Source organism: Eublepharis macularius, chromosome 11 (assembly GCF_028583425.1).
Source record: "Eublepharis macularius isolate TG4126 chromosome 11, MPM_Emac_v1.0, whole genome shotgun sequence".
Classification (NCBI taxonomy): domain Eukaryota; kingdom Metazoa; phylum Chordata; class Lepidosauria; order Squamata; family Eublepharidae; genus Eublepharis; species Eublepharis macularius.
This window is the reverse complement of record NC_072800.1, coordinates 15,117,912-15,144,414: the sequence shown is the minus strand read 5'-3', so window position 1 is coordinate 15,144,414 and position 26,503 is coordinate 15,117,912. Positions and strand designations below refer to the sequence as shown.

The 26,503-nt window shown below is 44.2% G+C and overlaps 1 protein-coding gene across 1 annotated transcript; it reads left to right on the top strand.

Annotated features, from left to right (window-relative positions):
• The first annotated feature begins 1,521 nt into the window (after positions 1-1,521).
• On the top strand, positions 1,522-26,503 carry C11H7orf57 (chromosome 11 C7orf57 homolog). Its single transcript, XM_054991625.1, is given in 11 exon segments — positions 1,522-1,664; positions 2,995-3,051; positions 10,541-10,738; positions 12,295-12,400; positions 12,642-12,798; positions 16,531-16,578; positions 17,515-17,615; positions 19,143-19,152; positions 19,154-19,259; positions 19,585-19,599; positions 25,766-26,503. Coding segments are annotated over 10 exon segments (843 nt in total). The 5' UTR covers positions 1,522-1,664; positions 2,995-2,996; the 3' UTR covers positions 25,813-26,503.

Here is a 26,503-nt window from a genome sequence, read left to right as displayed (position 1 = left end):
GTAATAGCTCAGAAAGGTGACCTTGGTAAGGCACAGGGACTATTGACTAGGCTCTTGGATACTGTCTGCAGAGGTAGATATGTTCCAGCTGGGAAGTTCAACATTGCTAAAGATGTCATACTAATTACTTGCGCTTTAAATTCAGACGGACTTCGTCTATATGTTCACCTTTCTGCTAGCTTTCCAAATCTGTGACTACCATACCCTGTTGTGTGTTTTCATTTAATGTCCTAAGTTGATCGTGTTTTTTTTTCTCTGTGAATGTGCTATCTATTGATTATATCATATTCACTTGCAGTATGTAATCCAACTTGGATCTTAATGAGAGAGATATAAAAACAACAACAACAACAACAACAATAATAAATAGCCCTCCAGGGTTGTGGAATTGTCTGTGTCTGTTTTACAAATTCTCTGTCTCTTGCTCCTGGTGAGCAATGTCAAACTATGCATCTAGGTGTATTGTCGAAGGCTTTCACGGCCGGAGAACGATGGTTGTTGTGGGTTTTCCGGGCTGTATCGCCGTGGTCTTGGCATTGTAGTTCCTGACGTTTCGCCAGCAGCTGTGGCTGGCATCTTCAGAGGTGTAGCACCAAAAGACAGAGATCTCTCAGTGTCACAGGGCATCTAGGGTTGCCAGCCTCCAGGTGGTGTCTGGACATCTCACAGAATCACAACTTATCTCCAGACCACAGAGACCAGTTCCCCTGGAGAAAATGGCTGCTTTGGAGGATGGACTCCATTATACCATTCTGAAGCTCCTCCCCTGTCCAAACCCCGCCCTCTCCAGGCTCCGCCCACAGAATGTCCAGGAATTTCCCAGCCTGGACCTGGCAACCGTATGCAGCAGGCTTGGTTTCTTGCGCTGGGGCTGTGCAGTCTCACCAGCCATGATGGGGCCTTGGCCTAATTAGGGGCCTGCAGGGCTGTTCCCGTCGCTCCCACAGACTGGTCAGCAATGTGTGAGTTTCTGGTCATGGCTGAGGCCCAGTTTAGGCCTCCGACTCTGTAGCCTAGAGGAAGCTCAGATCAGGCACCGTCGTAGGGTTGCCAGCTCCAAGTTGGGAAATTCCTGGAGAGCTTGAGGGTGAAACCTGGAGAAAGTGGGGTTTGGGGAGGGAAAGGACCTTGGCCTGGCAGAATTCCATAGAGTCGTCCCCCCCACCCAAAGTAGCCGTTTTCTCCAGGTGAACTGATCTCCGTGGCCTGGAGACCAGTTGTAATTCCGGGAGATCTCCAGCCACTACCTGGAGGCTGGCAACCCTACATGGTCTTCGTGATGCCCAGGGACGCCGGGGGGGGGGCTGGAAACTGGTGGGCAATGAGGAGCACGCGCGTGCGCCGTGGCGTCGCTTCTGGGCAGAGGAAGAAAGAGACCCCAACGGGCGCGTGTCACGAAAGGCCACCCGGGCGGGTCCTGGGCGAGCGCCGCCTCCGGGCCGAGCGCGCGAGGCAGAGGCGGCCGGGGAGGCGCGCCGGCCGTTGCCATGGCGGCGCGGATTGTTGGCGGTTGCCGCGGCCGCCGCGCGCCTCTTCCCCCGCGGAACTCGTCGGCCGGCGGGAAGCCGAGCGGGCACGGGCGGCGCGCGGGAGCTGCTTTCGCCCCCGGCCCGGCCCGGCCCGTCCTGAGGCGGCTGGAACGGCGAGGGCCGCGCTTGGCCTCGGTGAGCGGAGCGGAGCGGGGCCGCTGCTCTCCCACTCCGGGGAAGGCGGTTCTCGGCATGCGGGGTGGGGGTGGGGGGCTTTTCGAAAGTCCTAGTAAGGACCCTGCGAAGTCGGCCAGGCTGCATGATTGGGTTGCCATCCTCCAGGTGGGGGTGGGTGGGAGATCTCCAGGAATGACCGCTGATCTCCAGCCTCCAGGTGGTAGCTGGAGAGCTCCCGGAATTGCAACTGATCTCCAGGCCACAGAGATCAGCTCACCTGGAGAAAATGGCTGTTTAGATGAATGCTGTGCTCCTTTCCCTCCCCAAACCCTGCCTTCCCCTGGTTTCGTGCCCCAAATCTCCAGGAATTTTCCAACTTGGAGCTGGCAACCCTCTCTCCGGCTGACAGAGATCAGTTCCCCTGCCGAAAGGCAGTGACTGCTTTGAAGCGTGTTATCTAGGGCATTATATATACCTTGCTGAGGCTCTGCCCACCCCAAACCCTGTCATCCCCAGGCCCTACCCCCAGACTCAAACGTGAGTGGGCAAGCCTAAGCTGCACATGGTTGTTACTGGCCTGAGAAGGGAGCCCGAGTTGCGGCTGATGTGGGGATTTCAAGTTTTGAACCCACTGCCGCCGCCGCCATCCCGTGACCTGCTTTTGGGATGCACACTAGTGTCCAAAGGAGACAGGCAGGGCAGCATTGCCAGCGGATGTTTTAGGGTGGGGAGGAGAGGGGACTTGTTGCTGGGTCGAAGGATGTTGAGATTCTTTGTGTGTGTGTGTGTTGCGGTTAGGATACTGTGCAGTTCTGGCAGGGTTGTTATTTCCTCACTCCCCCCAGTTCTAGAAGCATTAGACCAGTGGCCTGTCTAAACGCTGACCAACCAATTGCCTTCGAGGGAAAGCAAACTGCTAAGACTGCTTGCTGTACGTGGTCTAATTTAGCAAATCGCTTCTTATGTTCTTAAGCAAGTGCATGTACTAGATCGCTTAAGGCAGATGAATTATGCTCTACTGTTAAGAGATTCTTATATACTGCCTTTACAAATTTAAAGGGCATTGGTGGATTAGGGTGTGTGCACGTCCGTGTGTGTGTAAACGATGCAAGATTGAAGTTGTTCCGCCTTGGAAATGAAGGGTGTCATTGACCAGTGAACTGAACTTTGGGTACATATCAAAGCATGCTGCTTAAAAGTGGTAGAGGGAATGGTATATAGCAGTCCCATGCTTGTACATATTTTGCCTGTAGGAAAAGGTTCACAGGTCATCGATTACCTGAGTTGTTTTAGATCTAGTTGTTATATGCTGTGTGGTAAAATGTGTATTTTCCTTTCCATTGTGCAGGTATGAGGAATATAAATAAAGAGCCCCGCGGACCCTCCAGCCGATATGCACCATGTGGCAAGTAGACTGCATTTAAATATGTGTGATGTCTCTCATGTTAAGGGCATCAAAGCTGCACATCACTAATAAGAATTTCAGTATTAGACAAGTATATTCAGGTTATCAGAGCAGAAGGCATGTAGCTAAAACAAAGCATATGATAATGAAATATTCCGTAATTACTAAGCACATCTACTTGGAAGGAAGCCCCATTTTATTCAGTGCTGCTTATTCTCAGGCAACTGTTCTTAGGATTGCACCTTCCTCCCTCCATTTACAAAGCAAGAGGCAAAAGGTTGTAAGCAGATGTAGCAATGGACTTGCTAGCAGGCCTCTTGGAGAATGGAGGCTTGCTGTTTATCCTCATACGAAGTGATCCTTCCCATGGTTAACCAGAAGCTAGTACAAAGAAGGGGCCTGCGTAGGGCTGTACAGGTAGAGTGTTGGGTTTCCACCCTTATTGGGACGTTGTATTGGTTTCTTGGATTCTCTGACCTTGTTCAGCAGCAGAAAGTAATACCAAATGAGATTAAGTGCTGAGATGTAGAAGGAGGAATGAGGGCACCTTCTGGGCTAAAGCTCAGAAGCGTAGATTTCAGTCCCTTACTGTTCCACAAATCCTTGTTGTGAGGGCTCTGCTTGCATAATAGCTATTTATAACAACAACAATAACAACAATAATAAATCTTATGGCTGGGTCCTGAGTGGAATATACCTGGGTTCAACCATTCCCAGATGCCAGGTCTCCATGGGGCCTAGAAATGTCAAACTGGTACTTTCTGTTTTTAACAAATGCAAGCCCTTTTATGTTTTTCTTTCTCTTAGCCCGATTGTTACAACCCTTGCTTTCTCTAGGGTAGATTTTGCCTTTTATCTTTCCCTTAACACCCTCTGGGTAGTTTTGCTGCCACCAGGAATACTATATTCCAAGATATTTTATTTAAGTTTTCCCTTTTGTAACGTGCCTAAGTGTCAGGCTCCTTCGTGGTTCTATGTGGCCCTGAGGATAGGAATGGGATATAGCAATGACAGCTACTCTGGGATATAATAAAAACACAATAAACTTTTATTTTTTCAAGAAGCATATCGGTTTCATAACAGTAGTTCTCGGTTCTTAAAGTTACTTCATTTAAACTCATTCACACAGATCTCTTCTAAGGCTTCACACACAGTTAGCTTCTTTCTCTAACTCAATATTTCTCTCACAGACGTGCTTAAAGTTACTCAGGCTGCACGCAGCTTGCCTGCTTTCTCTAGACTCCTATTCACAGAAATATGAAACCTGCTCAGGCAGCCCACAGCTGACCTCTCTTTCCCTGACTGAGTCCTTTCACAAACATGCTCAGTTCAGGTTCCACACAGGTTATATTTCACTCCTAAATACTTCCACATACATACTCAGGCAGCACACAGCTAGCCTGCTTTCTTCTGACTGAAACCTTTGGCTCTCCACTCTCTGTCTAAATTGCATTCACTCTGCCCACACTCTCAGTCGTCAACCAATCATCTCACTCACTCATCCCTCTCCTTCACCCCACTCTTCACCTATCTCACACCAAGCATTTAAAGACACATGCACACATTACTTGAAAACATTACACCAATCCTCTCCTAGCCATAAACAGAGGGTAACTGGGTGGCATGAAAAAGCATCATGCTGTTTTCTTATTGCTTTAATGAACCTCAGTAATGGAAGCTGGAGTCCTGAAGAAGTATGTATCTTGAGTGCAGCTTATCTAAGATCATCGTAACACCTCCTGGGGCATATTTCTCTGGGTTCTACTTGATACATTATAATTTGGCATGTCTTCCAAAACAAGTGCTTTATATCGGGTTAGAGATTAGCTTTCTGTTGTGATGATGGCAACCAGAGTTGCCCCTGTATTTATATACTTCAAGACTTTTGTCATGGCACTGATGACATTACTAGAAACTGTGAAAAGGAGTTAGGATTAAGTTTTGTGGTAGCAATGATTAGAAAAACATGGCCATTAAAATGTGAAACTGTGAAATGCATGAGTCTCCTACATTTTTGTAGTAGGATTGGTTGGAAAGAATGAAGTCTTAAGTTACAAGTATGGGGACAATCAAAGAATTCTGGGAAACGGGATGACATTCTCTGGTGGTGTCTTTTCTGACTTGATCCAGAGGAGTTAGCCATGTTAGTCTGTAATAGCAAAATAGCAAAGAGCCCAGTAGCACCGTTAACCCACTTTATTGTAGCATAAGCTTTTGAGAACCACAGCTCTCTTCACCAGATGCATCTGACAAAGAGAGCTGTGGCTCTCAAAAGCTTATGCTATAATTAAGTGGGTTAGTCTTAAAGGTGCTACTGGACTCTGCTGTTTTTCTGACTTGAATATCACTGTGCAAGAGACTCTCATATTGTTAGATATAGGCCTAATCATGGTGAATGCTTGGATAGATTTCAATTGATACAGCCTAAGAATGATGAAAAGTTGTTTGAAGGTATTCAGCCTGTCACCTTGATTCTTGACACTAGTCAATCTTCCCTTATTACAGCTTGCCAAAGAGATAGTCCAGTTGGGTCCAGGGGTTAGTTAATGCTTCTGTTGGCTGTTGGCTTTAAAGCAGTGATCAGCTGACCCAAGGAAAGGGCAAAGAAGCACTCTTCAACACTCCCCCAAATATACAGGCACCTCCATTGGAGAGGGATTAACTAGAAAGGGAACCCCAATGTGAAAGGAATATCAAGGAATTCCTCTCTCTTTATACCCTCGTCGAGCAAGAACATAAACTGGACAGAGACATCTAGAGGAAGCTGTCTTTTCAGCTTTGGAACAGAGTGTTAAATGGCCAGTGGTGATGGACAAACCCCTTTTCCAGTTCATACAAAAGAAGGGGCTAAGTGTGACAGGAGCCCTCCTCTGAGGACATGAAAAATAAAGGAAGGTGAATACTTCCTTAGAGTAGGGTATGGTCCCAACAACCACCTTCACAGAGACAATTATGAGCCCCATCCTGAAGAAGCCATTTCTCCACCAACCGATATCTTATATACTAATAGCCAAGTAGTGCTGATCTGTGGATGCAACACATATCTTTCTATACATCTGAAACTTGTCTCAGGTTTGTAGAAAAATATGAAATCTAAAAAAATATTTTGGAGGGTTTAAAAAAGAATTCAAAATGATAAAAGGAGTGCCTGTAGCTTTAACCAGATGCCCTCAGCAGCTGTTGCTAGGCAAACATAACAGTTTACCCAGTATTCCAGGTTGGTTTCTGTCAGTAAAAGGCAGGGGGAGGGGGCAGGGCTCTTTCCAGGGCTGTTTTGGCCTTTGAGGGGGGACTCATTGAGGCCAGGCCAGAAACAACCACTGGACAACTTGATACTACAAGACTTGCATGAGTGACCTAGGCTTGCATGAGTGACCTGCTTGCTCCTGTTCAATAGCACCTCTCCCCAAAAAGACAGCACAGTGGTTAGAATTTCAAACTAGGATCTAAGAGATCCAGGTGCGAGCCACCACTCTGCTGTGGAAGCTCACTGGGTGACTTTGATGCACTCACATATTCTCAGCCTAACCTACCTCTCAGGGTAATTGTGATGATAATATGGAAGCAAGGAGAATGATGTAAGCTGCTTTGAGTCCCCATTGTGGAGAAAGGCAGTATATACATGAAATACATTAATAAATATAGATGAAGATGAGGGCAGATAAAAGATTAGTGGGCTTGAAGAAGAGAAGAAGAAAGGGAAAATGAACATACGAGAGGCTGACAGGAGGAGGGAAAGAGGAAATAGTGTGGGGAAAAATGAAGTACCCCCCACAAGTCTTTGCAGGTTCCCCACCATAGAACTGGGCCATAGGGAAGAAAGAGGCTGTCTAGGGGGGAGGGAGAAAGGTGAAGACGGGAGCAGACAAAGGTGGGTGGAGAGAAGGAAGAAGTAAAAGGGGGCGAGGCTAGGCGGGGCAGGGAAGAGGACGTTGTGGGGGAGGCGAAAATGCAAACTGCTGTTCAGTTGCAAATACCCCGTTCATGGGCAGGGTGCTCTGTGAATGCAGCTCTAGGCTACGTTGGGTAAGTTGGTTTCTCTAGACCCATTTGATTCTGCTTGTCCTGTGGTCTCCAGAGGAAGTAATCTTCAGTGTCGTAAGTTGTGTTTTCCTTCTACCTCAGTGTGAAATTTCTTTAGGAGGAGTGCAAAATGAAGTGTCTGTGATGGTAACTTCTAGATAGAAAAAATAGCCAAAATAATCTTACAGAAACCTCTGGGAGAGCACGATGTTGGGATGCTAATGAATGGGTTAATGGAATGCATTTACAAAAATTTTAAACATTGCATGAATATACAGTCTCATACTATATAATTAGCCCTGAACTGTGTAGCCCAGGTGAGCCCAATCTCATCAGATCTCAGAAGCTAAGCAGGGTCAGCCTTGGTTAGTGATTGGATGGGAGACATCCAGCAAAGACCAGGGCTGCAGAGGCAGGCAATGGCAAACCACCTCTGTTAGTCTCTTGCCATGAAAACTCCACCAGGGGTCTCCATAAGTCAACTCTGACTTGAGGGCACTCTCTACCACCACTCTACATAATTAAAAATAATCCTTATTTCATGATGGAAAACATTTGAGTTATAATATATCTTAAATAGAGAACTATCTTTAGACAGGTTTTTCCTCAAAAATATTTTATCAAACAAAATCTGATTTAAATTTTAAAAAATCCAATTTCATTGATTTTTATTTGGTATCAAAAATCACAACTTTCAAAACCAGTGAAAGAATATTTTAATCTGCCAAGACATTCCATCACTGACTTAAGAGTAGCAGTTCTGAAGCAGAGAAACATCAAAGGAAAATTACAACACGAAATTGAGTTTATTTGCAAATTTGGAACAATGCACCCCCCCCCCCCCCAGATTTGAATCAGGACACTGGATTGTCCCTGCACTACAGATGCAAATTTTCTGCACTTTGCACCCATGCTCTATCCAGTCAATTACCAGCAACAAAGCTCATTGCAGGAAAAAATACAACGGGCTTTAGAAAGGGGAGGGTGACAGGTGGGCATTGCCGCCTGCTCCATTCCTGATCCTGGTCTGGTGAAGGCAGAGGGGTGGGCATTGCTACCTGCTCCGCTCCTGAACCTGGCAGGGGTGTGGGCATTACCACCTGCTCCGTTCCTGATCCCGGCCAGGTGAAAGTGGAGGGTGGGCATTGCCTCCTGCTCTGCTCCTGATCCCTGCCAGTGAAGGCGGGGGTGGGGGGTGGGCATTGCCTCCTGCTTCGCTCCTGATCCCGGCCGGGTGAAAGTGGGTGGTGGGCATTGCCACTTGCTCCGCTTCTGATCCCTGCCGGTGAAGGCTGGGTGTGTGTGTGTGTGTGTGCATTGCCACCGGTTCCGCTCCTGATCCTGGCCTGGATTTCCCGCCGTGGCAGCACGCTCTGGAGGCACACCAGGGTAGGAAGTGAGTTGTCTGGAATACTCTTGCTCTTTTGTATAGTAGGATTATAGCTAGCTTCCTGACACTCTAATTTCCAATACTCTTCTCAGTCTCTGCCTGGATTATAAAGACTCGTACCTTTTTCCACTTCCTGTATCTCATGAAGAGAGCTTTGAGTCTTGAAAACTCACACCCTGGAAATATAGTTGGACTTTGAGGTGCTACTGGACCCAAATCTTGCTCAACTGTTATCAGTAGTCCGTGCTGAAGCATATTATGTCTGCTAAAGTTAGAACTAGCGCTGAATAAAATGTCTTTATTAATGCTACCTTCTCCATTCTGGACTAAACATGCCTCTGGGAATTGTCCTTACTCATCTAGCTTCCATAGGACGTGATATCCCTGTACAGTGACAGTTCTGTTCATTTCATAACTTTTGCTGCCCTTTTTTACTGATGGCTGTAAGACCATGTGTGGCCATGTGCGAGTGCCATGTGTCCATAAGGCAAGAAAGCTCGCCACGGAATATGCTATGCTTACTTCAGAAACTCCTTGCAGGCCCGCTGGTCATGAATGCAACTGAATTACATTAAAATGTAATTTTAAAATGGCTTCTTTCTCATTCTCACTAATACAGATTTATGAGTACACCTCTGGAATTTGTTACATATTCTCGTTCATTGCTAGCCTTAGACCCACTAGTTCAGTGGCAGCTTTCCTTTCTCCTTTTCAAGTTGGAGTGTCGTCATTCTGTAGGCTGTGCTCCTTTTGGTTGGCTTCCCTGATGCATTTGAATTGAAGGCAATGAAGTGACTAAGCTTCATCTTTCCATTCAGCGCTTTCTTTTAGACATTTTACCCCATCTTCAAGTCTCAAGTGCTGGTGCAGCAGGAATAGCTCTGGGGAAAAGCCAGAACAACAGCATCTCTTTGTCCACAAATCGATACTGTGATCAGGGCTAAATGTATCCCCCAAGAAGTAGGCAGGAAGCTGTCTTGGCTTGGTTAAGAAACGGCACACGGCGCTCATGATCAGTAGCCCCTGTTGAAGTGGGGGTGACTGTGGCTGAGAAAAAAAGCCTCTGCTTTGCGGGTGGAGCTCCAGTCAAAAGGATCAGGTAGCAGGCGATGGGAAAGACCTCTGCCTGAGACCCTGGGGTGCTGCTGCTAGTTTGAGACTGAGTAGACAATCCAGATGGACCAATGTGCACCACTGTGTGTCGCTTGCAGAGGTCCCCTCACTGTTTATCACGCTTTGCTTGAATCTTCACTTAAAAAACAACAACTTGCCACGTTGGCCCCATGAGGGCCTAAGCTTCGTTTCAGGGTGAAGAAATTAACTCCCGTGTTTTCTACATTAAAAAAAGATGACTGAGTATCCTCTTTCCATGCGAACTAAAGGGACCTGTTTGGTGACATAAGAGAGATGTATGCATTAACTAATTGCAGATGTGAAGATGGCTGCTTGGCCCGTTATGTCCTTGATGACACAACACGGCCTGCTTGCTCCTGCACCATAAAATCTTCCTGCCTACCTTTCTGTGTTGACACGACCGATGGTTGAGATGGAAAAGAAGGCACACCTGACTGATGACCAGTTGAACTGAGATTGTGGGGAGAGGCCCTCCCTGCGCCGATCCTTCTCTATACAATGCTTTTGTTCATTCAGAAATATGAGGGGGGGGGCTGCAGAGTGATGATAATCGGCACACAGCATGTCTACTTCATAGGCTTCATTCTTACCTCGGTCCAGACTTTACCACTTCCACACAAAAATCAGGGAGAAGGTTAATCTAGAAATCTCTCCTTGATTTCTGTGTGGAGAGAGCATTAAAGGACCTGTGAGTCCTACAGGTAGTCTAAAACAGTACAACCCAGACACAGTTTAACAACCGTAACGAGATCTAGACTGGAGTCGTGAAGATTTCCAGTGTCTTACTACCTAGGGATGTATCCTTTCAGCATCCACAGCATGCTTATAATGCCTATAAAATCTGGCACAGTGCATCGCATCGGCTTCTGATGTGAATAGAATGTCTGATATAGTAGCAGTTGCATAGAATTCCTTGTAACTGTGTCCTTCTTGTCAATACAGATTGGTACTATCACATACCTCTGAAGCGTTCAGAGGCACCTGTTAACTCTGAAGGTCCACCACAGCCAGCATCCCAGATCCCAGGTCTTGGGGATATTGGAGAATCTCACAGTGAAATTACCTTTGGGGGACGAAGGAGGTGGATCAAAGACACCGACTCAGAATATGTCAAGCTGGCAAAGCAAGGAGGCCAACCTGGTGATTCAGTTACTTAAATTCCATGGCTGCTGCAGGCTACTGCTCACATACATTGGCACAGACTGCCTGGAGGCTGCTTTGAGAAATTTGGTTAACATACAACATACCAAGTAAAGTGTGTGTGGGGTGCCTTAGGACTCTCTGATGGTTTGACATCATATTTTGTCACAAAATGTGAACTTTCTATTCTGACCTTTGTATTTTCTTTAATCTTTGTTTTTGGGGTATAATGTAAACCTGTATGGCTCCCCTGAAGTTACTGAGAGAGCCATCTGTAGCAGGTCTACTCAGAATCCAACCTAAGACTGTTCAGTGAGGCTTACTTCTAGGAAAGTATTTTTTAGGATTACACTGTCAGATGTTCTAAAGCATCTGTGTTTATCTCTACAGTCAGTATTTTCAAGGGTTTTAAAAGATCCTGTAATGGTAATGAACAAAATTTATAATGTTTGACTTTCCTGAATTTTGTTAATCATGCCACAATGATTATTTTCATTGTTTTTTCTTGTTAGTATCTGCTTTAAAATTTAAATAGTAGTTAACAAGCTTACTCTGCATTAACAGACCTTAAAATAAGTACAAAATGTTATCCAGCATGGCTTGTTTGTCCCAGTTGATTTGGAACACCCTGAGCCTCTGTTCTTTAGTTAGAAGTTTATTACTAGAAATGCATCCAAATTGACCACTCTGTATAACATGAAGCTGCCTTATACTGAGTCAGGCCATTGAGCTGTCTATTATTTATGCATTTCGAGCCTAAAATAGCTAGGCACTGGCTATAATCGCAAGACACATTGACCCAATTGTTGTCTACTTTGACTGGCAGTGGCCATCCAAGACCTTGAGCAGAAGTTGTTCTTGGCATTATTTTACTATTTCCAGGTTGTCCATTGCTGATCTCTTTGCCAGTTCTGGATAAACTAAGCAACGATTCAAAGTGTCTAAGAAAAGTCCCTGAGGAATCAAAGCACCTACACCAACTGTGGCTGAATTGTATAGCTATGATTCTGGTATATCGAGGACTCAGGAAAATCGCCAGCAGGCATTTCAAATTCCATCATTGCTGTAAAATACTGTTTGCAGCATGAAAAACTCACCTGTTTACTTTTCAACACTATTGTGACCTCCAATTCCTGTGTATTATATACCGTTGTTAGCTAAAGTTTTGATTGTGCAACTTACAGTGCAATCCTAAACAGAGTTACTCCAGTCTAAGCCCAGTGAAATAAATGGGCTTAGACTGGAGTAATTCTTCTTAGGATTGCACTGTTAGTCTCATGTGCCCTTCCCCTTAGACTAGCATACAGGGTTCTCCCTGGCTATGTTTTATCCTCACAGCCTTGTGAGGTAGGTTAGGCTGAAGCAGAATGACTGACCCAGGGGCGCTTAGGTTCTTTCTTTGCATGCAGGGGTTTGAGGATGGGTCTACTCACTCATAATCCAACACTCCTAACTACTATACTGCACTGGTAGCCTGTTATAATAATATGTATTTTCTACACATTTAAAACATTCCCAGTGCTAATTCCATTACCTCTAAATTTCTTTGACTTAAGATTTATTGAGACATTTTACACCTATGCCACGAAAAATGTCCGTAATGTCCTACGCTCCACCGGATTGGTACATGCATCACAGCAAACCACTGGCAGATGAATCTAAGTAAGTATTCATAATCACTGATAGTCTCTCTTCAGGAGGGGAATTGATGAATGTGGAAATGAAGAGGCTTCTGAATCTTGTACCAAGACACAAAATGCATAATTGGATGGGAGACCTTCAACGAAGACCAGGGTGGCAGAGGCAGGCAATGGCAAACCCCCTCTGATAGTCTCTTGCCATGAAAACCCCATCATGGCAACCCCTTGAGGGCAGGATTTCATTTTCAGTGTTTTGTCTGCAGATTGCGGGTTTCAAATATGCCAGACTACATGACCCATGAGGAGTTTAAGACTGAACAAGCTGCCAGCTATGAGCCTAAAAGGGGGCCTTTTGATTTTGATATGAAAAGTGTTTGGCAAAGAGATGCTGAAGACAAAGAAAACAAAGAGAAAAAAGAGGTATGATCTAGAGATTCCCACCTTACCAGTATTCTTCTGATAGAATAGAAGGGAAAAAACTAAACTTTTTTTGGCTTAATATTAATAACATTTTTACAGGATTACAGATTTTGAAATCAAGCTGGACCAAAAAATGGTTTTAGTATATAATTCTGAATAAGCTTTTATTGCAATATTTTGTATTATATTGCAAAATATAATCCGTGCTCATGCTTCAGAAATGTTTAAGTCTTAGTTATTTCAAAAGCACTTTTATTCTTGTTCAGCTACTTTGGTCCTTACTTAAAAATGGACTTAATAATAATAACAACAACAACATTCAATTCAGGACAACTCAACACCCACTCAGAGCAGTTTACAAAGTATGTTATTATTATCCCCACAACAGTCACCTTGTGAGGTGGGTGGGGCTGAGAGAGCTCTGAGAGAGCTGTGACTGACCCAAGGTCCCCCAGCTGGCTTGAAGTGGAGGAGTGGGGGATCAAATCCTGCTCTCCAGATTAGAGTCCCACCACTCTTAACCACTACACCAAACTGGCTTTTAGTATGTACTACTTTAACATAGATACATAGTGTTGGATTCTGTTCAAATTAACCTAAAACTAGGGGTGCATGATCTGGGTCCGGGAACTGGCAAAAAAGTTGGATTTATGCCAATCCGGTGTAATCTGCCTATGTTTGTTCCCTAGGATGAACCTCGAACTCCACTGAGCCAAATTGGCCAACCTTAGGCAGCTGCAGCAGAGCAAAGCAGCTTGGAGCCAGAGGGCAGCAGCATGAATGGAGTCAAGCTCCTCTGAATGGAGCTAAATCCTGCACTGAAGCAGGCAGAGTGGATTCCCATCCCATTCTGCTTGTTTTCCTTGCCCAAGCTCCAAAGCAGCCCTTCACACTACCACCACTGGTGGCTCCCTTTTGAACTCTGCAGCTCAACAAGCCTCGCTCACCCTTATTTCAGTAGATTCAGGGATTCTCGAGACTCTCTGCTTTGATATTGGGATTCTCTGATTTGACATTGGGATTCACAAGTTTCACATTGGTTCCCTTACTGCACTTTGGTTTGCAAGGGAGTTAATATCAAACCAGAGAATCCCAAGCAAGGGAGTTACAAGCCACGGAGTTTAAAAGTCTTGGAAATGTTTCATCCATAGGAAACAATGGAGAATGACTAGGGGTAGCTTGTTCAGGGGCCTATAGCATTGGAACAAGGGTCCAGTCCTGAAATTTTGGGGGTCAGGAGTAGGTCCCCAGCATGTTTTGTGGAGTTTGCTTAAAAATGTGCTCCTGCCGAATGCGAGACATTTTTCACCATAGGGAATCTGAGATTCTCTAACCTGGGTAAGTGAATCTGAACCAGATTTCAGGCATGCTGGATTTTATTTAATCCCTGAAACTCAGACCCTGATGACCTGGATTTATTTATTTTTTTGTGCACATCCCTACCTAAAACTCTTGAAAACTGCTCTTGTCAGTTCTGGAGAAGCATAGATAGTGTTATTCTCAATTTTCTTCTGTCATTGAACTTCCATTTGCAGAGAAACACCAGTTAACAGTATTTTTTAAAGAAGGGCCAGCAACTACTACTTATAATTTCTGAAAGCATTTTAGGAGCACAGAATATAAGATCTGACTTCAATCAGGCAAAAACAAACTAGGACCCCCCCCCACATATACAGCTTGGAACTTGAAAACTTTCTCATTCAGAACTAAGCTTGTTGTGATATTTGAATTGTGCAAAACAAGGTTTGTTCACTTGCTTGTACACCAGGATTCTAAACCAGGATTAAACTATGGTTTAAAACTCTCGTTTGTAAGATGAAAAGCAAACCACGGTTCATTTCAGCTGATTTGGACATCACAGCAAACTGCACCTTAGTTCTGAACCATGAAATCTAGTAGGAGGGACTATGCAAGCCCCCAAACTTTCTAAATATGTTCACGCCATTTGGATATAGCTTCTGGATTCCCTGTCACTGAAGAATCTGAAACGTTAGGCAGAGTTCAGCCAGGGTTAAGCATTTTAATTGTATTCAGAGTCAAGCTTACACTTAAGACTTCCCAATGAAACCAACAGGTCTAAAGTGTAACTATCTTTGACAAGTTCCCCTTTTTGTCTTTTTGCTTTTTTAAAAAATCTTTTTGTCTTTTTGCTTGATTTACATATTGCCTACATATGGGGCTGGGCACAGCCAGCCTTTTCGTTCAGCCTGTCCCCGTTCCCCTCCATATTACAGCCCTCAGCCTGTGTAGCTTTTGCACGTGTAGATCCCATGGTTCTCAGTACTGCCTGTTTTGGAAGTACTTCCATTTTCACCAGCCAAAAAGCTGGCTGCTTCCAACCCACAAAGTTTATTTGCTTGGAAATTCAACGTCTGTGGCTAAACTTTGACATAAATTACAGTCAATTTTACAAATGCAATTAATTTTTTGTTCTAAAAAAATTGTAGAGACTTGAACTGTTTCATTATGTTGTGGAAGCCGTCTTTCTTTTTCTTTCATGCAGAGGTACGGTCAGTGCAAAAAATTAAAAGTACTTTTAAAAGTTCAGCCTCATTAGTTATTCTATACAGAAAAAACTTGTTTGGTGCAGTTATAGAAGTAAACCCTTAAGGACATCTTGAAGTACAAAAACAATTTTCTCTCAGAGGATTCTTTCCAGGCTTACTTAAAAACACGTAGGTCCCAAATGGATTCTAGGTCAGATTATTCAAGACATTATAAACTCCGTTTTTTCCAACTGCTAGAATGTATATTCTTATGTCTCACCCTCAGTACGTATTTATAGAGTTGTCTGGAAAATTAGGGATCTGGAACATTTTTAAAATTGTCTTGTGTTTTGTTTCTAAATTGGGATTATTAATTTTTTCTAATCTAAAATTGTTATGGCATTTGCATCCAAAGTACCCTGGGTACCCTGGAGAAATGGCGTTCTACATGTGATATATATATGTAGTTTACTTTAAATATGGAATAAAAGTTTAGTTATTTTAAACTATTATTTATCGATCTGTGAGTCATACTGTATCTTGTTTATGAAAAGGTATTTTTGAGAAACTGAAGATAATCTCTTTTCAACCAATCATTTTCTTGTGAGGTTTTATGGCCTGTGACTGCCCCATGCTGTTTTCCTTGCCTTTGGTAGATATGATTGTGTCACATATTAGTTACGGCTAGAATTTTCTACCTGTTGGTTTCAGTATAGGGAATCACCTCATACAAGCTTCTAAAGCGCTGTTTTATGCTGGGCCGTTTCCAGACGGCTTACCTGGCTCCGGAACGTTGCGCCATCTTGCGGGGAAAACGCAAAATATCGCGTTTTCTCGCGCGAGTTTTGCGCGACGTCATGCGACATCGCACAAAACTCGCGTGAGAAAACGCGATATTTCACATTTTCCCCGCAAGATGGCGCAACGTTCCGGAGCCAGGTATGCCGTCTGGAAACGGCTGCTTTTCACTCCTGCATTAACTTTCGTCTATAATGCTGTTTTAAACAGTTACTTAATGTCTTTATAGTACTGTACAATTTTGGTTTCAAGTGTTTTACTCTTAACCAGCATAATATTTCAGAATATTTCAATGGCCCATTTTTACTCATTCATATAAAGTTTCACAGTTGGTCTTATCTTTATTTTATATAAAGTAAATTTTATAGTCCCTCCTAGTATGTTTTTATTAGACAAGCCAAGTGCCTTCATTTCTTTTAAAATAACTGTTTTAAATGAATCCCATCAGGAAAATGGAATACAAGTTGCAGGTTCTCCTAGCAGCACAAAAGAAGAAGTAAGTACTTCTAACAATTCAATTTGATTTGACAGTTTCTTCTGCCTTCTATCTAATAGACCTTTGTTAAGGCTAGCTAAGCCAGGACATATTGAGAAATCATTGCTGCTGCTTTCCCTAAGTCACTGTTATTGTCTCCCATTTTCTATAAGTCTTGTTATATTTCTTTCATGGCATTCTAGTCAGGTTCCATCTTAGTGTTTGCTAATCAGTTACAAACTCTGGTTTTAGATCTTGGTAAAGAGAGAACACCTCGGATAGCTTTAACTGCAGCTAACTTGGTACTTGTATAACACATCATCATCATTAAGAATAGCTGGGGAATTCACTGTGTAGGTCAGGGGATTTTGAGCAAACAAGTCCAAGAGCCTCATCTCTTAATTACGGTAAACAGATTGCGAGTGGACACAAGCCTGGTGGTTTTCCTTCTTTAACAATCTGAGGTATGCACCATCTAATTGCTGTAAAAAGTCAGCTCAGATTTTAAAATAAACAGGAAGGCAAACAAGAATGTTTATGATTTTAAACTATTTAGGGTCCATTCATACAGTGCTGAATTCTGGCCAGACTCTCATATTAACTGTTGTCCAGCGAGTGGAAGCAGATGGCTTTACCCTATAACCAAAGCCATTTTGAAAATTTAAAGGGTGTTTTCTTGTTATGAGTCCGGAACCAGGCAGGCAAGAATTACTTGTGTAGTGATGGTACAGTCTTGCCTTAGAACAGTCAGGATCCTGCATTCATTTGTTTGGATAATTATAATACAGTCTTATGCAGGGTTACTCTAAGTCTGTTGAAATCAAAGAGCTTAAAATGGAGTAACTTGCATGAAATTGAACTATCAATTATTTTCTTTCTTTTCGGCAATGCCTTCACTCTGCTTTTAGTCACATGCTTTTACGTCACCTACTGAATTAGATTTTATATTCCATACAGATAAAGCTTCCTGCTATAACTCCGAAGTATCCACACAGAACGCCACAACCTATTGCAACTAAAGAATTCCATGAAGGAAACCGGGTTTACTTCCCCCCAATGTACGTAATATATAATTCCTTTATCTTTAATATAATCATTCCAGATCCTATTATTTTGCAAGTGTAAGTAACTCTTCTATACAGTGTTCAGGTATAATCAAGTTACTTTTCAATTGGTCATGCTTCAGTTTACAGTATTAAATCTTGTTGCGAAATTTCTCCTTAAGATTAAGTTAACCAGCAAAAAACGTGCCTATAAAAATACCATCAGAGCAAATCTATATTTGCAAGATCTTTAAAAAATTAATTTAAATGACACTTTTGTGGAGGTAAATCACCAATCTCTTGATGTACACGCAGGGCTTTTTTTCAGCGGGAATGCGGTGGAACGCAGTTCTAGCACCTCTTGAAAATGGTCACATGGCCGGTTGCCCCGCCCCCTGATCTCCAGACAGAGGGGAGTTTAGATTGCCCTCCATGCCACTCGGCACGGAGGGCAATCTAAACTCCCCTCTGTCTGGAGATCAGGGGGCGGGGCCACCGGCCATGTGACTATTTTCACCGAGGGTGATTTAAACTTTTCAAAACTCCCCCCTTGTTCCGGCTGACCCAAAGTGACGTCATTGTGCAGAGCTGAGTTCCACCACTGAGTTCCACCACCTCTTTTCCCAGAAAAAAAGCCCTGTGTACATGTATTGTGCCAGACCCCCATTATTTGTCAATGTGCCAGATAGGAAGTTTTGTTGGGCCAAGATAATGATGTAGGTTGGTTTGCAGGGGTCTCCCCACCCCAGGTCTAAAAATAGGTTGAATGAAACTTCCACGGGTTGGATAATTTTGGATCCATCATATCCTACGTTCAGTCAGACGTACTTATATAGTGTTTTTTTCTGACTAAAGATATATCAATCATGATATTTTTCTTCATGAGGGTAAAAGCCAAGTTATCTTGAGTGGATATTTATGTTTGTTTTTATTGGCTAGCATTCAAAGAACCACAACTTGTTCTGCAAACCCAGGGGAGCTCCATGCCACATGGCAAACAGTTTATGAAACCAAGTGGGGTTTAAAGAAAACTAGTTCCTGATATAGTGTGATCTGATGTTGAAAGAAATGAAAAGTCAGATATCCCACTGGGCATGCCCATCCTCTGGGCCAATGTAAAATAACACTTTGGATTGTTCTAAATATATATAATGCATTAAGAAACTATATTTAGCAGCAGGCTCCCATAGCATATACAATGTACTCAATTCTCACATATGATGGTGTTTGCATTTTTTTTTCTTTTGGTTACCTGGTTTGCTTTCCTGAGTTCTGAAAAATACTTGGTACTTAACAGTGGCACTGTTTTTCTCATTATTGTTTAAACATAATGAATCAAGAAACTTTTGATCAAATAAATTAACTCCAACACCTAGTGGCACCGTTATTTTTAACAAAAATAAAAAGCCAGTTTTTTTAAAAAAATGTGGCTTATGTGTTAAAGAATTGGATAAAAAGTTTCCTGGTAATCCAAGAAGGGAGAAAGATGGGTGCCATTTTTTTTAAAAAAAATATATGACTTACTTAATCATTTCTTTGTAGGCCTGCTCACAAAAAAAAACGAACCTGTAAACTTCAGTAAACTGATCAGCAGTGGTTATGGGGATGAGTGGCTCCAGCAACGAGATGAGTGGGAAAAAAAGAATTCCCAACCTAACGGTAATGTATCACAACTCCTTTTGTTTTTCCTTTTAAAAAATAATGAATGCAGTAGTTGCTAGGCTTAGGCATATGTGTCTCTTAAAGCCATGATATAGCCTAGTAGACAAACTATAGAAATCAGGGATCTCTGTTCACAGCTGATTCATTTCCTCTTTCTGCACAAACTCTCTGTTTGATTCTGCTAGGATAAGATCTTTGGATTTTGTTTCAGTTGACATAGGTCAGGTAGAATTGATCAAGTAACATATTTGCAGGGCCTAAAGAAAAGTGTCTACATGAATGCACATTGAGTGAAGAATGCCTTCTTCTTTGTCTCTTGCAGATTCTCTTCTTCCAAGTGAGTACCAGAAGAAAATAGTAAAGGGGCAGAAAGCTAGGAAACATACATGGCCATACAAAAGAGAGCCTAGATCTCAATCTGGACCTGAAATGGGTACCCAGCATAAGAAGCCACTCTTCAGACTCTGAATGTATGCTCCCCCTGTCCATATCCTGACTGCTGTCATAGAAGAAGTTAAGAGTCATTCCTTTACAAACATTCATTTTTATTAACTGTCGAGAGGCTGTAAAAACGGGGGAATAGAGTTTTACTGCATACTTCACTTCAAATGCTTTTAAGGCTAATCCTTCTTGTTTTATGGTAACAATCAAACCTTTTGTATATAGTTTCTAGTTTATTTTCTCCTCCCAACTTGTTGCTTGTCATTCACAAACATGGAATGTGAAGGTCTCTTGCAGCTCCCCTCCCTGCATGCACAAACCCCTCTAAGGTTCTTCTACATTTCCTCCAATTTCATGGAAGCTTATAAAATTTCATTTTTAAGCTGCCTCAAATTCAGAAGTTATTTGCATTTAGTATAAGGAGTTCCAGAAAAGGAAATATTCCTCATCCTTCTCCGGTGGTCCTAGAAGTGGGCCAGCCCTTACTTTTGGGATATAGCTCCTCCTCTCCGAAGGCAGTTTCAGTCAGCTGATTTTGATCCCGGAGGGCTGGGGCTGGGCTTGTCCCTGGAATCACCAGTCTTTCTGGCCCTGCCATCCGAGCAGGACGTCTTCAGCAACGCTCTCCAGAGCGCAGCGATCCCAGTAAAGAAGAAACTGCCAGAGATGAGCCAGGCATGGCGACGCGCGCCTGTAATCCCAGTACTCAGGGAAGCCGAGGCCACAGGCAGTGTGGAGCTCGCAGGGGAAAAGAAAGGCCCTACCGCCTACCCCATTCCCTTTTCGCTCGGAGCGATGGCGAGCATTAGAGCCGACGGCCCTAGGTTACTCCTAGGTTCCACGGCCGCAACCGCAAAACTTCACCAAGGTTCCCCACCCTCAGGTTGGGAGGAACGGCCAGAGGGAGCAATGTTTGAGTCCCCAGTAGCCTGTTGTAGAGACCGATATTATTGGGAACTCCCTCAGGCTTGGAAGGAGCAGCCTCCAGCAGCAGCAGAGGACCTGCTCTAACCCCGGCAGCCCCGACTGAACCGTGGTAAGACTGATCCTGCAGGAAACGGGGGCTGCGAAAGGAAAGAAGGAGGAGAAAAGAGTAGCAGAAGCCCCAGAGCCAGCTTGCCCTAAGTAAAAGGGAGCCCTCCTTTGTTTCTCTTCCCTTTCAGCCGGGACTTGTGAGGTACGCTTTCACTTTCATTCCTCCCTTTGGGGGGAAAATTGCTGTTGGCGGGAATGTCAGTAATGGCAAACCCCAGCTGCATCCCAGGCCTCAGAGGGCTCAAAGCTGCAGCCTAGTGGTGCCAGACTCACAGGCCCTGGCCCTCTTTTGGGCCTCTCAACAGGCCAGTGAAAGAGAAAAGGCCCAAGGCCCTGGATGGCAGAATGTCTGCAAAGGCAGGCCTAGCTACCTCAGAGGCCTCAAAGAGCATAAGCCTGCGGCCTAGACTTTCCAAACTCCCAGGCCTCGGCCCCCTCCTGGGCCTCTCCACAGGCCAGTGAAAGAGAAATGCCCAGGGGCCTGGATGGCAGAATGTCAGCAAAGGCAGGACTAGCCACTTCCCATGCCTTTAAAAGTGCAGGCCTGTGGCCTAGACTTTCCAAACTCCCAGGCCTCAGCCCTTTCTAGGCCTCTCCACAGGCCAGTGAAAGAGAAAAAGCCCAAGGGCCTGGACCCATCAGGCAAGAATGCCTGGAAAATTTTCTGCTGGTGGTATGTCAGCAAAGGCAGGCGTAGCCTCCTTCCAGGCCTCAGAGAGTGCAAGCGTGCGGCCTAAACTTGCCCAACTCCCAGGCCTTGTCCTTCTCCCAGGCCTCTCAAGAGACTAGTGAAAGGGAGAAGGTCTGGGGTTTGCATCCACCAGGCAAGGAAGCCTGAAGTGAGTTGCTGTAATGTTGTGGTTAAGTGCTGGGCCATGAATCATTACCCTGCTGGTTCGAGCCCCATAATTGCTTGAACTTGGTGACTGACCTTGGGTAAACCAGTCTCAATTACCTAGTGGTTCTGGGGGAATAATGATAATTCTGACCTTATCACAGCCCCTGACTTGGTTAGTCCAGGCAAGCCAGATCTCATCAGATCTTAGTTCCTCAGCAGGGTTGGCCTTGGTTAGTAATTATATGGGAGACCTCCAAAAAAGAGACCAGTGTTGCAGAGGCAACTATGACTGGATGACATTTTCCACCACTAAGGGGAAAAAAATTACATGCCCCTTATTTACTTAGTCGCAGCCATAGTTACTATTTAACAAATGAACTGGCATGGCCCAGGATAGAAATAAGAAATTCAAAGAGGTCCTGAAGGCACACCAATAAATAGTCTAGCGGCTAGACTCACAGATGGGCAAGAGAGGCATTCTAGTGTGGAGGTCTGACTCCAGATAGGTAAAGGGGTGCCCCCCCCAAATTAAACAGGAGGCAAGGGCCATTAAGAGCACATATCTCGGTTAAGCCTTCAACCTGAGGATCCTGAGCTATCAGTTTTCTCCCTCAGCCAGGAAGAAAGGGGAGCTGTTAAAAGAAGGGAAAATTCCTTAGCAGGTCTTCTTCAGGAGCCGTATCCTAGAAAGCTCCCTAAGGTGATGGGGATCCTGGAGTCTTCTCCCTTAAGGACTAAGGGGTTGGAGAGGATCTTCTCTAGAATCAGGAATAATCCCATCATGGATTCCCTTCCAGTAGTCTCTCATACTTGTAGAAGTCTAAGAGAGACACTTTGGCAAAACTAACTACTCTTATTTCCTCCCCCCCCCCCACCCCACCCAAGTCTTATACATTAGTTCCAGGGGTTACTGAGAGGACCAAGCTGCCATTGGTGGGTGATCTGGTAACCAGCCTGCCATCTAATCCTGTGCTGCCCGTTGACAAGGATGGGCTACCTAGGATTCCAGCATCAAATGGTTTGAACCGGCTATGCGCAGAAAATTGGAAGTTTCCGCTACATCCTTCAGAGCATTGGTGACAGCTCAACTCCTTCCTAGAGTCACATTCTCTCGGGTCTCAGACCTGGCTGCAGTGAGCAGTAAACTCCTGCCAAAGAGCAAAACTAAGAAAATAGCCCCGGCAATATGCTATGCTCTGGTCAACAAGGACCATGGTTTTCAGGCAACCAAGCACAACACTTAGCTTAGAAATTGGAATGTGGACCATTTGCCCCAAAGCCAAAGTAACCACAGTTCCTTTCAAAGATATCAACCTGTCTGGAGAAACTCTAAATAAAGGAAGGTAGACCAGATATCGAGAGGAGGGTAGTACCTTCTCCCTCAACAAATCCGATCAGAATACTAAAGGGCCAAAGAAGGGAACTCAGTGTGTCTACACCAAGGCAGCAGGCACAATGGTGTTTGGGGGATGCTTACAAATGTTTGGCAAACCCTTGGCAGCTAATAATAAGAAACAGGTGGGTGTTAGGTACTGTGCTCAGTGAAGTTCAATTCTGTTCCACCTGGTCCCTTTCCCCCTAGATCCAAAGGAATTCGGTCAAATAAAATAGATACCTAGGAACAAGAAGGTCGGAATGGAAAGGCTAAAATTTGTCATAACTGCCATTCAGAAGGGAGATGGTCTGGCTTCCATCAATCTCTCAGAGGCACTTCCAACATTGGGCCCTTTCCTTTGAGCTGAAAACCCCACCTATGGTGTTCATCAGAATCCTAGTATCACTGATAGCATGGCTAGGCTACGGAGAGTGGCTCCTTTCCCATATCCAAATGACATCTTGATCTGTGCACTTCAGAAATGCCTGTTGCCATACCATGGGGCATTAGATCACAAGAGATCCAAGATAGTTGAATTGCCAGCGATCCTCAAACAGGAAAACAAACAGTGGCTGTACCTCATTCAGTCCCACGATGGTGTCCCACTCAAGGAACCAGAGAGAACAGTGATGACCATGGACATGTCTTTGGGGATGGGGATCCCACACCCAAGGAAGAATGGCATAGGGCATCTGGCTGAAGGACAAATGATCAACAGGGTAAACCTTTTGGAACTTGGAGCCATCAGACACAGTCTGGTGGAATCTCAGAACCTTCCCACAGGTTACTATATGTTTATGCAGAGGACAACTCTGAGGTGGACTGGCTAAGCCAGAGAATGATGAACCAAGCAGAATGGGTGCTATCCAGAGAGGTTCCCCAACTGGTCTACCACAGTTTTCAACAAGACGCAAGGAGAAGAAACCTTCAAACCATAGGGATAGATGATGTGAGCAGCAAGCTGCCTTCACACGTCCTGTATGTCTTCCACAGTACAGCTATTGCACAGAGCTGTTCAGAAGATTACACAGTAAAGTGCAGAAGTGATGCTAATAGCAACCTTCAGGTCCGGAAAGACATGGTCTCAAAACCTGAAGAATCTTTCAAGCGTAGATCCCTGGCACCTCCACTGCAGGAGGGCCCATTGATGCAGGGATCAGTACGACACCCCTGACCAGCTCTGACAAGCCTCACAGTGTGGAGGTTGAACACAAACAACTAATAGGGTTGGACTAAGCAGAAGGCATGATGGGTACTATGCTAACCTCCAGGAAGAGTTCCACAGAACATATAAAAAATTCCTGTCAAGTTCTTAGAAGAGTGCATGGATAGAGTCATGTAACCTTTTGGAGCAAATTAGGTAGTTAACTATCTTTGAAGAGGAGTTGAAGAAAAGTCTTAGTACTAGCACCCTTAGACAACAGGTAGTCACCATCCCAACAGTTAGGGGTTCTAGGAAGGGACGTTCCTTTATATATCACCTTCATGGCAATGGATTCTAAAAAGGGACCTCATTGTCGAATCTTCCAAGGATTTGCTGGTTTTTTCCCGCGTGAAATCTTAATCTGGTATTGAGAGCATTATACAAAAGATGCCTTGAGCCTGTGACCTCATGTCCCCTAAAGGAACTGACCTTTAAAGCCATCTTTCAGATGAGAATAAAATCCGCTAGACAAGTGTCAGAATGGCAGGCACCAGCAGTAGTTAGAGATCCGTGCCCTTTCCTCCAAGATGGTAGAGCAAGTTACGAACAAAAACAACTTTCTTCCCAATGTGAACTCTGTGTTTTCAAAGGACAGGAGAGCTAGTACTTCCCTCCTTCTAACCTAATCCAAAGCACGGGAAGAAAAAAACCTCACTACCTTGATATACATAGAGATGTGAGATTCCACTTGGGCAGGACTAAACAGTTTTTCACAAGTCTGGGATGCTAGTTATGTGTTTGCAGGAAGTCCTCCTTGGGACACATTGTGTCCTTTTCTTGGCTGAGTAGGTAAAGCAGAGGGTACATAATTCTGGCATGTCAAGCCAGAGGTCTGGGGATGCCCATAGATGTCAGGGCGCACTCACTACGGGAAACAGCCACACAGGCAGCCTATGAATCCTTTAGTCGTTAGAAACGATCGATAAGGTGGTCACATGGAAATCAGTATATTCTCTCATCAAGAAATATAGGATAGATAAGTTGCCGTCCCCAGAGACAACCTTAAGCAGGAGGGTACTACTACACACCCTCTAGGCCTGGAAGCCGGACTACACACCCTGGGGTACACTGCTCTTGTATGTCCCAAAAGTAAGGACTGCCCCACTCCTAGGACCACCGGAGAATGGAAGATACGTATTCACTTACCGTGAAGCTTCCTTTCTCGGTGGTCCAGGAGTGAGGCAGTCCTGCCCACCCAAGTTTCTTGCAGGGCGGCTTCTAGGATTGGATGAAGAGGGGAATTACTATTTTCCCTCTTGGTATCGTGATGGGGAGTCAGGGCTTGGGGAGAGACTGGTGATTCCAGGGACAAGCCCTTCCCCTCTGGGATCAAAATCAGCTGACTGACCCTGCCTTCGGAGAGGAGGAGCTATATCCCAAAAGTAAGGACTGCCCCACTCCTGGACCACCGAGAAAGGAAGCTTCACGGTAAGTGAATACAAATCTTCCATTCTTAGTTATTATTTCAAGATATAAGTACATAGGGAAAGTAGCAGTATTTCAGCATAAAATACTGAAAGAGTTTTTTTCTTTGTGAATCTAAGTCACTGGGAATTGTCTGCATGATTAGTGATAAAATACTCATTTTTCTTTCCTCTCTTGTGTTACAGATTCAGAGACAGCCCAGCCAGACTCAACACAAATAGACAATGAGTAAATGCTGACACATCATAGAATTACCAAAAAATCCATTTCTTTTTCAGAACATCTCCGATTGTAGCAGACCATAATTGAGTTTAGGAAGTGGATGTCTATATTTATATGCTGACATGTTAGATTATGCAGGCCTAACAGTTTATTTTCACGAGGTTGCAAGTGAAACGAATTCAGCCTAATAATCTCTTCCAGCAAATGTTACAGGTTGGGGTGCTTCCTTCTGTTGTAGCATATTTTAAGATGCTGTTTGCTTTTGAAGCCTGTCACCACTGACTTTCATGAAGGTCTATTTTTTAGCCTACTGTCCTCAAGCCACACCATCAGCTTGGGAGCTGGTGAGCAACAGCATTCCAGCAGTGGCAGGGCCTGGTCCATCTGTATGCCCCGCTGGAGAGAATGGGGTGGGAAAAAATAGACCCATTTAAGCACTAAGCTTTGCAATGCTGAGCCTTTAAACTCCTATGTTTTCAAGTACAGAAAGGGGTTAGTAAATGTTAGATTCTTCTGGTAGTTCATGCTGGAAGAGTAAATACATATATTTTTTGAAAATGCTTTGTGTTAGCCCTGAAACAGTTACTCGGAGTTAGATTGTATTGACAGTTTTCAGTTTAATTCTTACGTTGTTCTGTTTTATACCTCACATCATATAAACTGACTTCAGTACTTAGATTCTATTTGAATAAATTTTACCA